Here is a 14214-nt window from a genome sequence, read left to right on the forward strand (position 1 = left end):
AAGGAGAAAATGCTATTTTTTTTAAAGCATATCATGTTGCCAAAGGAGGACACTCTCGGCAAATAATCAAAAGAATTAAGCAGAACATGTCCTTTTAAAAAAGAAACCTGTGTGAGGAATACCAACACAGAATATTTTCAATTTAACACGGCATCCTAAAAGACGATTTTTGATCCACTTCCAGTTATCAATCACAAGCCTCTCTGTTTAGAATATTAACCCTGTACAAGTATTTGTACCCAAAACATATACAATAACTGTGTACAGTGGTACCTTGGGATACAAACTTAATTTGTTCCAGAGGTCCGTTCTTAACCTGAGGCACACTTTCACTAATGGGGTCACCTGCTGCCGCCTCCTCACAATTTCTGTTCTCTTCCTGGGGCAAAGTTCTCAACCTAAGGTACTACTTCCGGGTTAGCAGAGTTTGTAACCTAAAGTGTTTGCAACCCAAAGCATTTGTAACCCGAGGTACCACTGTACAGTATAACAGGAGTAAGAGCTCAGGAAAAGGGAGGTCAGTACTACTGGCATTCTGAACACCTGATGCCCATTCCAGGACTGGAAGGACTTTCCCTTCAATCTGAGAGGAGGCCATCTTTCTTCAGGGTGGGCCAGAACAAATTATTAGGATGCTCTGAAAATGAAAGGATTCTTTCCCACCAAAAGCTTTCATACACCCATGGGAAAAACCTTGTGATGAGGAACCTGTAGCTCTCTAGATGTTGTTAGACTACAACACTCCTCATTCCTACCCACTGGCAGGCTGGCAGGAATTAAAGACCCCCAACATCAGGAGGATGTCCAACCCTGCCTTCTGAGGACCCTCCCTCTTGACATAGCTTCCTCTCTCTATGGTCCACATTGCTTATAGAAGCAACTTTCAGCGGACGTAGCAGGGTGTGCTGCTCTTGCTGCTGAACAGGCTGAGGGTCCATCCAACCCCTCAAAGACTATAACACATTTATTACAGCCTAAGAACATAAGAAGAGCCCACCCACTGTATCAAGTCAGTGGCCCATCTAGTCCAGTATCCTGTTCTCACAGTGGCCAACCAGATGTCTGTGGGAAACCCAAAAGCAGTACCTGAGCACAACAGCAAGCTCCTCTCCTGCAGCTTCCGGAAACTGCTCTTCAGAGGCATACTGCCTTTGACAGTAGTCGAGGCAGAGCATAGCCATCCAGAGTTAGTAGCCATTGATAGCTTTATCCTCCATGGATTTGTCTAATCATCTTTTAAACCCATCCAAGTTGGTGGCAATCACTGCTTCTTGTGGAAGCATAAACCTTTAAGGAGTATTATCCATTGCCAAAATAAATGTGTTTGGGTTTTATGCTACAGTGCTCTTGTTTTTGCTGCTGGTAATTTCTTCCAAATTGCTATGTCCCAGCCAGATTTTATATTACCCCTAGCTCTTTCGGACACTAACCTCTTGGGCTATATATGCAACAACACTTCCAGGACCACACTATATGGTTACTATGGGGCCAGCCAGGCTACAACAGCAACAGGAGATGGCTTCAGGTCTTCCTTCCCATCAGCATCTCTGACAGCCTCTATCTCTAGGATTTGTGAGAATAATCCACTGCTGGAATTTCTCCAATGAGGCCTTCAAGTAACATTCAACTGATGGAAGAGGGCGGATTATAAAGTGTAGCCAAAGCTTTAGAGTTAGAGTGTTTTAATTATTGTCCAATTTTGCTTTGTAAACCACTTTGCTAACTTTATGCTGAAAGGCAGCATATAAATAAATATTGTAAATAAGCTATGCAGCAGGCTAAGACAGAAGTAGAGGCTGTTTCAACCCAACTAAGCCTAGAAAGACCTGTGGACTAATGTATCTGAAAGGAGCCCTTGTTCCAAAGCTCTGGGCCTGTTTTAAGCAGGTACACTTTTATAAAGTAAACATGTGATTATGAGAACACTTGTATAAGAAAAGGCACACATTGGGAAGCTGGACTCAGTTGTGTTTCTTTGTCAAGTGTAGCACTCTGCAGCAAATGCAGGTTACACAGCAGCAGACATAGGCCACAACTTCAATGCGAGTGAAGACCAGTTGCAATAACGGAATTTCTGAAGAAACCATGGATGAATGGACTGGATCTCTTTCAATAACCAAATGACTGGCTTAAAGGCTACTCCAGGAAGTATCCACACAAGAATGTGTAGTGAGAAATGAGCAACCTTTGACAGAAGAATGAGCTACTCATTTCCAGTTAACTTCCAGTCAGCCAACCATTACGGACTTCTTACACCTCATCATGGTTCTTTCCGCGTATCCCATCACAAACTTCCTTGAGTGACCAAGTCCACCAAGCCATACTAAAATAGTTTAATAGTTCTCCAACCAACCAATTTTTTGGCCTTTTTTTCCAAGGGAAAATAGGGGCAGGGGAAGACATGGAGGCACCAGGGGTGGGGTGGGGAGAGGGCACAGCCACACAAAAAATGAAGACCAGCAGTTATGAGCAAGGGCCAATTCACATGATCGTGTTTATCATGAGATAACTGCAACTGTTGCCTAAGACTTGGTAGTATGGAAGAGCCAACACAGCCACTTTCATCATCATGTAGACACTATCCCTGCCAATGAAGATTAGATTACCGAGTGAAGCATTGCACTTGGTAATTATTACCTGAACTGATTATGTGAGTTGGTCCCCTGGTGTTTAAACTAAAACCCCCAAAACATATACCCAATAATGGGGGAGGAGTCAAGAGTGACAAGGGCCCAAGATTCCTGTAGCCTTCTGCGGCTCAGGAGGAGAATGGTACCGTATTTCTTTTCTTTCTTTCTTTTTCTGAGTTGAGATATCCTATCCAATTGGACAAAGCAGGCACTTATGTGCATGGTAGGATATTGAAGAAAGAACAGAACCTCTGAAGATCAGATCCTCATTCATTCCGCACTTCCTTGTCATGCACAGAAGAGATCCCTGCTCTTTCCAGGATATGGAAAACACAGAAGGCCTCGTAACAGCCCTGGATAGCAGTAGAATTAAGGGAACATCTTTAGCGGAATTATGCAACACCCCAGAAATAAAAAGGGGGTGCTCTTGCCATATGTTCACAAAATATGTCAGATACCACCCAGAAAGTGGCTCCAGTGTTAAGTCTCACAAATGGCCAGGAAAGCAGCAGCAACGGATCTAGTCTCCCTTTGTCCCTGTAGCAGGAGGAAGCTTAATCCCTTTGGCCTCAGCTAAGCGCTGGGTGGGGACCCATCCTGGCTTGGATCTCCCAGAGAGTCAGTTCTCAAAAGGCAGCTTAGCATCCAGCAGAGCAGCCACCCTCCATTGTCAAAACCAGGAAGGTCCCCAAAGCATCAGCAGCCAGGGAAAGGGAAGCAACAGGAAGCCAATCCTGGTACCTCCAGAGTCCAGCGAAGAACAGCCAGGTCCTGGGCACCCCTTTTTCAGCTGCCCCCCTTCTTCGTTGCCATAGCCCCCCCAGTAGCCGTCCTCTGTGGGTGGGTCATACTTGGGGCTGCGGATGTCATTTGCCGGCACGTCCCTGTAGAAGGAGGAAGGGTCAGCGGGAGGCGACCCTCCGAGGCCATAGAGGTGATTGGATGAGCCATTGGAGTGAGGGCGGGGGTGGGGGTGGGGGTGAGCTGCTCCATTCTCCCACTCGGGCCTGCAACCCCAGTCAAAGCCTACAGGGTGGTGGTTGCCCGGCGGGCAGCCCCGGAAGGCCGTTTCGTTGAGGCGGCGCATGTCACGCCCCACGCGGTCGGCCGGAGAAGTGCATATGATGTCCGAGACAGAGACGCGCGTGCGCTGGAACCAGGCCCAGAGGGATCGGGCCCGGCAGTCGCAGGCCCACGGGTTGTTGTTGAGGCGTAGGAACTCCAGGGACGGCAAGTCTGAGAGGGTTTCCCCGGAGAGGGTGGTCAGGCTGTTGTTGAACAAGTAGAGGATGGTGAGCTTGCCCAGATCGCGGAAGGCCCAAGTCGGAACGGCGTGCAGGTGGTTCCTGTGCAGCAACAGGCGGTCTAATCCAGACAGACCCCGGAAGACGTTCTCGGAAAGCTGCCAGATCTTGTTGCCGTGCAGGAAAAGGTGGCTCAGGTTTGCCAGATCCACAAAAAGGTCGTCCTGGGAGATGCAGGAAGAAAGGACAAGCTGTGAAGACACCACTGGCAAAAGGAACAGCCCCAAAGGCCTCTTCCTCCATATGGGAGATTCTAGGCCGATTGTCAACTCAAGACTGTAGACATTCACTGCTGCCTCCCCACCTTTCCAGATCTCTCCCACGCAGCTACACAGGATTTACTGCTGGACGCAAAGCCAGAGTTTTATGAGGAAGTTGACTCCTGCGCTTTGGTTGAGGAAATGATACAGGCTGGCTCCCAAGTCCCCCACCCACAAACCTTGCCCTCCCCCGCTAAGGATGTGGCTTGAAGCACTGAGGCATGATCTGCAAATGCATTTTTGCTGCTGCAGGCCAGGCTGCAGCTCCCCTACTCTTAAGCCACAGCGCGCCTGAGGCCGGATAGGCATGTGGTTTTTAAGTGAGTCGCTGGCAGGGCACAGAGAACCTTCCTTCAGGAGAGGACCAGCCATGTGGGGGTGGAAGGCTGAGCGGAACTCCAGTTCCTTGCCGGTCTTCAGAGAGAAATGGCGGAGAGGCCTCCATTTGCCCTCTCAGAAGGCACATCTTAAACCATCTATCTGGAAACATGTCAACACCTTGCCTCATTGACCCACTCCCTGTTCTGCCCAGTGAGAAGCTCTCCTATCCATCTGCTTGCTGGAAACTCAGAGGAAATTCCCCATCTGTCCTCAGGCTCCACTGCCAGTCATTTTTCTTCCTACCCACTCCCATCATCTTTCCTTGAGAATATGCCCCAAAAGGTCAAAAGGAACTTAAGCCCAGAGGACCTCCAGAGGAGAAAGGGGTCCATACCTCCACTACCCACCTGGGAACAAGCTCCCCCTAGAGGCCAGAGGCAGTGGCCCAAGTTCCACGCTAACCCACAACCAAGCACTCTGGCTCACCTGCAGGCAAAGCAGGTTGTTCTCCTGAAGGTAGAGGTATTGGAGGCTGAAGAGGTTACGGAAGATGGTGGTCGGCAAGCTGCTCAGCTGGCAGCGGTACAGGTGCAGAGACTGCAGCCGCTCCAGCCCGCGGAAAGTGTCTGCGTCCAGGGTGCGCAAATTGCGGTTGTCCCCCAGGTCCAGCCACTCTAGAGCTTGGAGGTGGCGGAAGGTGCCTGGCTGGATTGAGGAGATGTTGTTGGAGTAGAGCCAAAGGGTGACGAGGCTCGGCCCAAACATGCCAGGCCGCAGGGTCCCAATCAGGTTGTTCTGCAGGAAGAGGCGCTGAGCATTGGCGGGCAGGACCCGTGGCACCGAGGAGAAGTTGTTGGCCTGGCAGCTGACCGTGGGCGGAGAAAAGTAGCAAGTGCAAAGCATGGGGCACATGGCGGCCACCAGAGGAAAGGCCAACAGGAGCAGGAAGGTGGGAGCCAAGCCTGGAAGCAGAGAAGGACAGGCAATGAGATGCTTCCTTCAGCAACCATCACCCCCCGCCCTTATGTGGAATATCCTAGGAGTGGTCCCGCCTTCCCTGTCCGCCCACAGCATTGCTATTTCAAGACAGCTATTTATTTAAAGCTGGGCTGGGGAAGCTGTGGCTGCCTAGATTTTGTTGGACTATTAACTCCCATTATCCTGGACTACTGGACATGCTAGCTGGGGCTGCTGGGAGTTGGAGTCCAATGACATCTGGAGGGCAATAAGTTTCCTACTCATGATTTAAAACAGGGTTTCTCAAACTTGGGTCTCCAGCTGTTTTTGGACTATAATCCCCATCACCCCAGACCACTGGTCCTGCTAGCTAGGGAAGATGGGAGTTGTAGTCCAAAAACATCAGAAGACCTAAGTTTGGGAACCCCTGATTTAAAATCTTTATACCCCAGCTTTCCTCTTGAGAGCTTAAGGGGGCTATTCCCATTATTCTCCTCCTCCTCATCTTCATCATCATCACCCCACCCTTGCTCTAACCACTACACTACACTAGCTCTCTTTAGTACTCCCCCCACAATACACACATACTACCCAGATATTTCAAAGGTTCAGTTGTCAGGCTTCCAGTTAAAAACATGATTTTGAAAGATCAAAACAGAATGTCAACATGGTGTTCTTGACGGGTCACTTACATTTCCCAGCTCTTTATCTTTGATTTACTGGCTATTACTTTGATTTAAAAGAAAAGAAGAGAAAGAAAGCCAAAATCCTCCCACTTTTCAAGAGCTGCGATGCAGAGAGAGAGATCCCAAACCATGAGACTCACAAGTCACCAGAGCTGGCAACCCTGAGAGGCGTAATCCCATATGAGGAGGCATGCTCCCCTATTCAAGAGAGCCCAAGATGTCATCCTTCGCACGCAATTTCTCACGTGAGACCCCTCCTCCTCGTGCAAGTGTGCATGGTCCCCAACCTCTGCATGCATGCGTGTGGGCAGTGTGACGTGGCAAACGAGTAACACAAGCTGCCGATGCCGTTTCGGTAGTTCACACCACCTCCACGCGGGCCCTACGCTGCCTTCCCACTCTCCCCAGCCTCCATGCTGCTCATGACAAGTCCTTCAAGGAGCCTCGCCAACACCCAGAATGCTTCGACACAGCTCCATCTTTACCAGCATCAACAACATTGTAAAGGCTGTCATATTCCTGCCCCCCCAGTCCCAATGTCTCTTCAATAAGAGACACCTGAAATCACACACCGCTCACCCAGCTTAACTTTACAGTTTTGACATGTTCACTGTTTTGGGACTTGCATGAAGCATACTGGGAAAAGCCTCCTTTTGGCTACACCAGTCATAGTTGGGAGATAGGGGTAGCATAGACACTAAGCACAATTTAAGCCCATTTCGCTACCTCAAAGAATTCTGGGCACTGCAATTTCCTCCTCATGGGGTTAAAATTCCCAGCAACCCTTTACAAATCCCAGTGTTCAGAATTCTTTAAGGGAGGATTTCACTCCACAGGTCAGGAGATTCACAAGTGTGGCACCTGAGAAGGCCAGGACCCCCTGCCCCACCCCTCCTTTTGCTGTAAGATTACAAGCAGAAGTCTTGCACTGACCCAGTTAGACAGAGCAGGCACACAAGGGGGGGGGCAGGCTGAATGGCCAGTGGGACAAGAGGGAATTGCAAGGCAGCTGCTAAAAGATGCCAAGGTGAAATGCTGCTGCCCCCCCCCACCAAAGAATGCAATTGTTCCCCCTCTTCCCAGTTTTTTTTAAAGAATTCTGTTTGTGCTCAGTTTTGGACTAATTACCACAAGCTGGTAGCAAAGAAACATAAATTTTCAACAACAAAAAGTCCTAACTTACATAACATATGCCATGCCAAGGAAAGGAAAGGAGTGTCTCTCCCACCCCCACCGCGTTTTTACTGATGGGTAGCTTTGTGACAATAACAGGCACATCTTTGGCAGGATATGACACAGGCAGGACTGGGATTCAGGTTGTGAATCAAATTACAGAACTAATAGTCACAAAAATACATGTCGCTTTATAGCTCCAAAAGCATGGCTTTGAGTCGGCAGCAACCATGCATGTTCCACAACCAAAGAGACACATGAGGCGAAGTTCTGTTTGCAGGACCTGTTTTTCACCCCTGAAGTAGGGAGGGAAATCTGCCCTGACCTCCCTGCTCCCTTCCTGCTAAAACACCTCCCCTAAAACCCTGGGGCGGGGTGGAAGGAAGCCTATGTTCCTCAGTGCCATCAGCAGTGGCCATTTCCTCCAATAATGGCAGGCCAGTTTTCCCTCAAGGGAGAACAGGGAAAAAGGCTTTATCTTGAGCAGAGGGGTGGGGGCAGAGAAGAGAGAGGGAGCTGCAGCTGCTACTAATGTTGACTGCTTGCCTCTTGTCTCTGGACTCCTCTCTCTCTCTCTCTCTCTCTCTCTCTCTCTCTCTCTCTCTCTCTCTCTCTCTCTCTTTCTCTCTCTCTCTCTCTGGTGCGGTGGAACCGGCTGTAACCCAAGGAGTCTCATCCATAATTCAGGCCTGTGGCTTTTCGCTGGAGCTTGGGCAGAGAAAAAGCAGAGGGGAAAGGGATTGGAAGCTCTGCATCTCTCCCCATAAAAGCCCTCTGGCCTCTCTGCCTCATCTTAGGGGGAAGGGAGGCTTGCAGGCAAGTTCTAGATACTGCTGACCTCCCTATGCCCCACCCCAACCAACCCTCACACCCCCACCCTTGAATCTCATGCGGGGGGGGGGGGGTTCGCAGCAAATTCCTTCTCAGTTCCACCCACCCCACATTTCCCCAATATTCTCAGGAATTACCCACCCACAGTTACCTTCCCGGTCTCCTCTCCAACCTAATCCCCCCACAAAATCATCATCGTATGGGGAACGCTTTGCTTCGATTCCTCCCCCCCCCCAGCAAATGCAAGAGGTGCTCATTCATAATTTTCAAGGTGAAAAGCTGAACGGACTCAGACGAGACCGAGCGCATTTGTATGAGACCAAAAAAAAGCTATTTTACTACCCTTGTTGCTAAACTGCAATGAGAGGAGATGTTCTTGGCTAGAGCACTAAGAATGTGTGCCCTGTAATCCCCATCCAAGCCGACACCAGCACCCCCACCCCTGCTCTTAAAGACATTTCTCCCTCCTAAACTGCTTCTCCTGAGATTTAAAACCCTTGATCCTTCCCTCAGAAGAAAACTTCACCAAATGTTCATTAACCTTGTGAGAGGATTCCAGTCCGTACTACGAATAGCACAAGCTCCTCAATGCACTCTGGCTTTTAAACACACTGTTATGGATGGATTTTACCACTCCCTTGGGAAGGTGCAGGAACAACTTGCCCCATGATGGAAAGGAACAGCGTGGGGGGGGGGGCATGGGTCACATGCAGAGGTGAGGAAGCTAGAAGCAGACCTTGCTATCTCCCCCAAACTGGTGCCTTGTGAATGTGCACGTGAGGGCCTTTCCTTCATTTATACGGGGCACACAGAGGAAGGAAGGAGGTGGGACATCCTGTCAGACAGACTCAGTTCCCGGGCTAGTTGAAAGGAAGAAGAGTTGTGGGGGGAAGCTGGGATGGGATGGGTTGCTTTCCCCCAGCTGGGCAACACAACCCTGTAGTGGCCTGCAAAATGGGTGGCTTTGCATCAGTCCTTTTCCCCCAGCCTAACTTGCCTCACAGGGTTGTTGTGGGGGCAAGAGAGGGGAATCGGCTCGCTGCGGGAAAGGCAGGATAAAAATGGTAACAAATAATCAAAACCGAAAATAAATCAGATCTGTGCCTACTAGCCAGGAAGAACTTGGGAGGGGGAGGAATAATACAGAAGTTTTCTACCACCACGTCAAGACTGAAAGCATGGTCTGACCTGGGATGCACAGCTAGATTGGCTCCATTTTTAACTCAAGAGGTAGGAGTGAAATCAATGGCAGTAGATGTGCTCTCAATCCCAGGAGGAAGGGGATGAAATGAGACAGTATTTCCAGTTCTTGCAGAAAGTCTGGCTTCTTAAGGGACACCATTTCCTCCCTATCTTGACCTCCGCCTCTTGATACTTGCAGCTCATGAGGAACCTGCTCTCTCTCAAGCAGGGAGGAAACACACATCAGACCACCTTTCCTGCAGGCTGAACATCTCTTCTAAAAACCAGGGCATGGTATTGACTGGGATCCTCCAAGGGGGAGAGCCTCTTCTCGCAGCCTTGCCCTCCCTCCTTTAGATGCTGTACAGCTACCCTGGCTGAGAGAGAGAGAGAGAGAGAGAGAGAGAGAGAGAGAGAGAGAGAGAGGAAGAGAGAGAGGAAGAGAGAGAGAGGCCTATCTGCTCCTTAGCTGCCAGCTGTTGGTTTTGTCTTCCTTTGCCAGAAGAACGTAATGCTGATCTCCAAAGTTTTAATGCTGGAAAAGTCAACTAGGTTTAAAGGTTCTCAAATCTTTTTTTAAATAAACAAATAGCATTCTGATGAATACTCAAATAGTGGGTGCAAAGGGCTTCTCCTGAAAAAGGTGGCTATATTCAATGGGCCATGTTTTGTGTCAGCCTTTTGAGCTCATCATCCCGTCGCTTTCCCCACCAGCCTCTGTTCCGAACCTTGGAGATCTTTTAAATGTGTTGGCGCCAAGTCAGGGTCCGGCATGCCATGACAGCAGCAGTGTTGGTGCTCCATTAATCAAGTGTTGATTCCCATCTTAACACAGCAGAACTCTCCCCTACTATGGAGCATTACTGCCCTTTTGGAAAGAGCTTTTGCTTACCCCTTTGCTTACACCTTACAGGAAGGATTGGCAGCTGGAAGCTGGAAGAGTGGCAGCTGGACAGACCCAGACCCGAGGGGGGTGCCATCTGACTTGCCGGTTGCCAACCTATTTGCAGTTAAAGTGGCAACAGGCCACTCCGGGAAAGAAAAGTCAAGGATTTGGCCCTCCAGCGTGATTCCATTCACAAAGGGAATGCTTCTCCTTCCTTCCATCCCCAAGGGGTTTAATGGCTGGTCAGGGCTTCACATGTCTGTTCACTGGCCTGCTTTCAAGGTGAGAGGCAAACAGTGGGCAGGCTCAGCCTACCCAGCTATTGTTGTGTTGGGGAGGGTCCCCCCTCCCCCAGCATTGAAGTTTCTCTTTATGTTTGCATTGTAGATTACAAGAAAAGGGAAACATGGAGGAAATTCACTTTGAAATTAGAAGAATAAACTGAGTCAGAAGATATGTGCTTACAAAAGATCTGTGCATTCTATCCAGTCAGATGGAAATAAATAAAATAAATAAAATAAATAATAATAATGCACTCCAGAATGCCACAGATTCCCTCTCACCACCACCACATCACATGGTTTGCCTCTAGACCTGGATGCTTAACGCTGAACAATTTCCCATCTGGAGCCACAAGTTGACATGATCTATGGGGGAGTCCAGATTTTCACCCCTGGTCACATATATCCTTGTTTGCTGTCTGTATGGCTGGTCCAGGTATGCATGTTCCAGTGTTTATAGAGTCCTGTGTCAGAATGAGCAGAGCTGCATAGGACAAGCAAGGTTTTTCCAGGGTAGGACCCATCCGAGGAGCTGGGGTGCCTGCGTGTTCCAGTGCAGGATCTGGCAGGAAGCGCTACTCAGTGTGCGATCGGAGACCAAGGCAGGCAACACTCAAGCCCTGCTCCTAAATCTGGGGAACCATGGTGGGTGCTGAGATCAGAAATGACAACTCAGTTGTGCGTAGGCTGGGGGGGTTAAGACAAGTGTCCCTGGGAGGGGCCAGAGGTAGCAGGTCTGACGTAGCTGGTGACGCGGATAAAGCTGAAAACAACCCAACTCTTCTTTCGTCCATAATTTAACACCCCCAAAATAAGCAGCTGCCTGTTGTTGCGTAACCCATTGGGGGCCAGGCTATAAATGGCAACAAGCAGAGTAGAGCAGAAAGCCACCGGCATCTCTCCAGCCAGCCAGCCAGGCAGGGCCATTGCCTCGTCTGAACTCTAGCCCGGTCTCCTGATCCCAGGACCCACACGGGCCATGCATCTGTCCTGCAGGACAGCAGCGCCAGGGAGATCTGCAGAACCTGCCATTCCTTGGCTCCTGCCTCATTCGCTGGCAGCGCACATCCTCCGTCCTTTATGAATTCAGCACTGATCAGCCCTCCAGAGATGGAGAAGCCCATTGCAGCCTCTCTCTCTCTCACACACACACTGGCCCTGTCCATCACCTTCAGAGTCAATCTCCTCTCAATGCCAAGAAGAGGCAGTGTGCATCCTTCCAACTTTGGGACACTTCACCTCCCTGGAGAAGAGAAGTGGCCTTGCTGAGCTGGAAGGGGAAAGGTCTCCAGCCTCCTCTGTGCCTACAGGACCCCACCTCCTGGCCTCCGGAGCCACTTTGGAATGGATATCCCTCTAGAAGTTGCACAATCCTGCCCAGGTGGCATGGGGAGGGGTTGCTAATGAGGCTTTCTGAGCAATTTTGAGTCAGGCAAATTAGACCACTCCTGTAATCTTCCTTGGGGTTATCCATCGGAGATGGTTTTTCTAAAACCATCAGAAGAGTAGCGCTCTCTTTCTCTCTCTCACACACATACACAGCGTCCTTCGCCAGGACATCATCGCTAGTGTGTGGTGCTTGTGTGCCTCCACATTATTAAGGCACCGGATCGGGGAAAGAGCAGTTATTTCAGAACAATCAAAGCACAGAATAACTGGACAGCCCCAGAAGACGCCCATTATCTCCAGTCCACGTGAGCATAATAGCGCCTTCGGAAATGGTGCCACCTCAAGGTCGCCTTGGGGCTGGAGTGGGCAAACAACCGAGTGCCTGCGTGTGTATGCCTGCGTGTATATTCCCACGAGATATTTCCCGTGTTCTCAAAAGGGACATCTCAAGGGGATGGGAAATAAAGCTTCGCTTTTTCCTTTCCTTTCTGAACTCAAAGGAACCACCACCATATGGACTCCTGACCGATCGTGCCCCATTCTCCCCTCGCTTTGACAGCCAGTTTACACGCGAGGTCCCGTTCTCTCCCCCCCCCACATCTCCCCGCCCCCTAATAAAACCCCCCCACCAAGTTCTTGTTCCTCGCCCACCCTCACGATCAAAACATTCGTGTCCCGCATTCCGGACCTCCCGAAAACGGATGGAGGTGGGTGCTCCTCACTTACCGTACAGGGTGGGTCCTAGACGGAGCCGCATGGTGCCAGGCAGGCTCGGTGGAGGGACGGAAGAAAACGGCAAAAAATAAGAAAGACAGACAAAACCTCAGGAGAAGAAAAGGAATGAACGAAGAGACAAGGAGGAGGAGGAGGAGGAGGAGGAGGAGAAAGCAGTAGCGGCGGCGGGTGGGTGGGTGGGGGGCGGGGAGGGTCGCGATCGCCTCGGAAGTCCTCGCTGGAGAGCAAACGCGCTCGGCGTCCCGGGACTCCCTAGAGAAGCTCCTGCGCGACAGGGCGCAAGGCGAGGGGTCGCGGCAGCCCGGGCGCGTCTGGGCGCAGCCTGCGGGGGATCATGGCCCGCCTGGGGCCAGCCAGCCAAGCGGCCGGCCGGCCAGCCACCCTCCTTTGGCCCGGCGGCGGCGCTACCCTCCGCTCCGCCGGCGAGAGCTGCCGGACGGAGGCTTCATCCCGGACGAGCCGCCTGGCACCATCTGCTCCGCTCGGCTCGGCGCGCGCGCGTCGCCCCGGCGCAGCCAACCACTCCGCGAAAGGGAGCGCAGGCGGCCGGGCGGCGGCGCCTTATTCCCAGGGCCGGCTGGGGCTCCGCCCCCCCGCGGCCGCGCTTTAACCCTTTCGGAGCGGGACGGACGGACGGAGGGTCGTCTTCCCCTTCGTCCTCCCCGATCTGCTCTGCCCACTGCCGCCCGGCCCACCTTGCCCGGCAGCCCCTCACTCGGCCCCGCCCACCTGCTTCCCGCCCACGCACCTCGCCCCACCCTGCAGGCGTCATCGCGTCTGGACTCCGCGGGGGGTCGCATGCCCTGCCCTTCCCCTGGAAAGGGGCGGGGGGTGGGACGGGGCGCCCGCGGGAAGTCAACAATAGGCGCCACGCGCCCAGACCTTGCACTCCGCATTAATTAATACGAATCAAACGTTCTCGCTTCAGTCCCTACGGGAGACACTCCCCCCAGCTGCCCCACCCCGTGCACACTTACTTGGGAGTAAGCTCCCATTGAAGCCGGTGCTTTCTGGGGTGAATGAATGGTTGGGGAAAGAAAAAGTTAAGGAGATCTGAGCATGCGCCCCCACCAGTACACCTGTTCCGACGCGCACCTTCCCGACGGCTCCAAACGCGGATTGCGCCTCCGGCACAGAGAAGCGGAGGTTGGAGGAGATGAACTGTGTAGCCAGGCATTTTCTGAGAAGCGGCTGGAGGCCAGGGCGTAAGCCTCGCCCGCCGCACGCTAGGCGATCATAGAAAGAGGGTGCTTCTGAGCATGTGCAGAGTTTCCCTTCTACATAGGAACCGCAACTGGATTTGGCTGAAGGCGGGGGCCAGAGGGATTAGAGGGCACGGCTGTCGAGGAAGCGCGACCTCCCTCTTTGAACAGAGCAACAGTGGGGAGAAGTTTCTGATCTTCTGATCGGTGTGTTTATATCGTGCTTGTCTCACTGCAAAAAGCGGGACTGTTCTTTAGGGGTGGGAAATCTGGTTTCGTTTCCATTGGAAAGATTTCGAGGTATTTCTCAGCAGCCTGACAGAGCGAGCGAGCGGGGTGGGGGTGGGAAATCGGAGTATCAGCGCCTACTTCCCCCA

The 14214-nt window shown here is 51.5% G+C and overlaps 1 protein-coding gene across 2 annotated transcripts; it reads right to left on the reverse strand.

The window, feature by feature from the left end:
* Positions 1-2319: 2319 nt before the first annotated feature.
* On the reverse strand, positions 2320-13293 carry RTN4RL2 (reticulon 4 receptor like 2). 2 transcript variants are annotated; one of them, XM_081905074.1, is made up of 3 exons: positions 12627-13293; positions 5002-5477; positions 2320-4098 (listed from the first exon to the last, which is right to left on the reverse strand). In XM_081905074.1, the coding sequence occupies exons 1-3, from the start codon at positions 12655-12657 to the stop codon at positions 3301-3303; spliced, it is 1305 nt and encodes a 434-aa protein (XP_081761200.1). In that variant the 5' UTR covers positions 12658-13293; the 3' UTR covers positions 2320-3300. The 2 variants fall into 2 exon arrangements, with proteins under 2 accessions (XP_081761200.1, XP_081761199.1); XM_081905073.1 differs by lacking the exon at positions 12627-13293 and adding an exon at positions 7878-8220.
* Positions 13294-14214: the final 921 nt, after the last annotated feature.

This window comes from Podarcis melisellensis (genome assembly GCF_964234715.1).
Source record: "Podarcis melisellensis genome assembly, chromosome: 1".
In the NCBI taxonomy this organism is placed as follows: Eukaryota; Metazoa; Chordata; class Lepidosauria; order Squamata; family Lacertidae; genus Podarcis; species Podarcis melisellensis.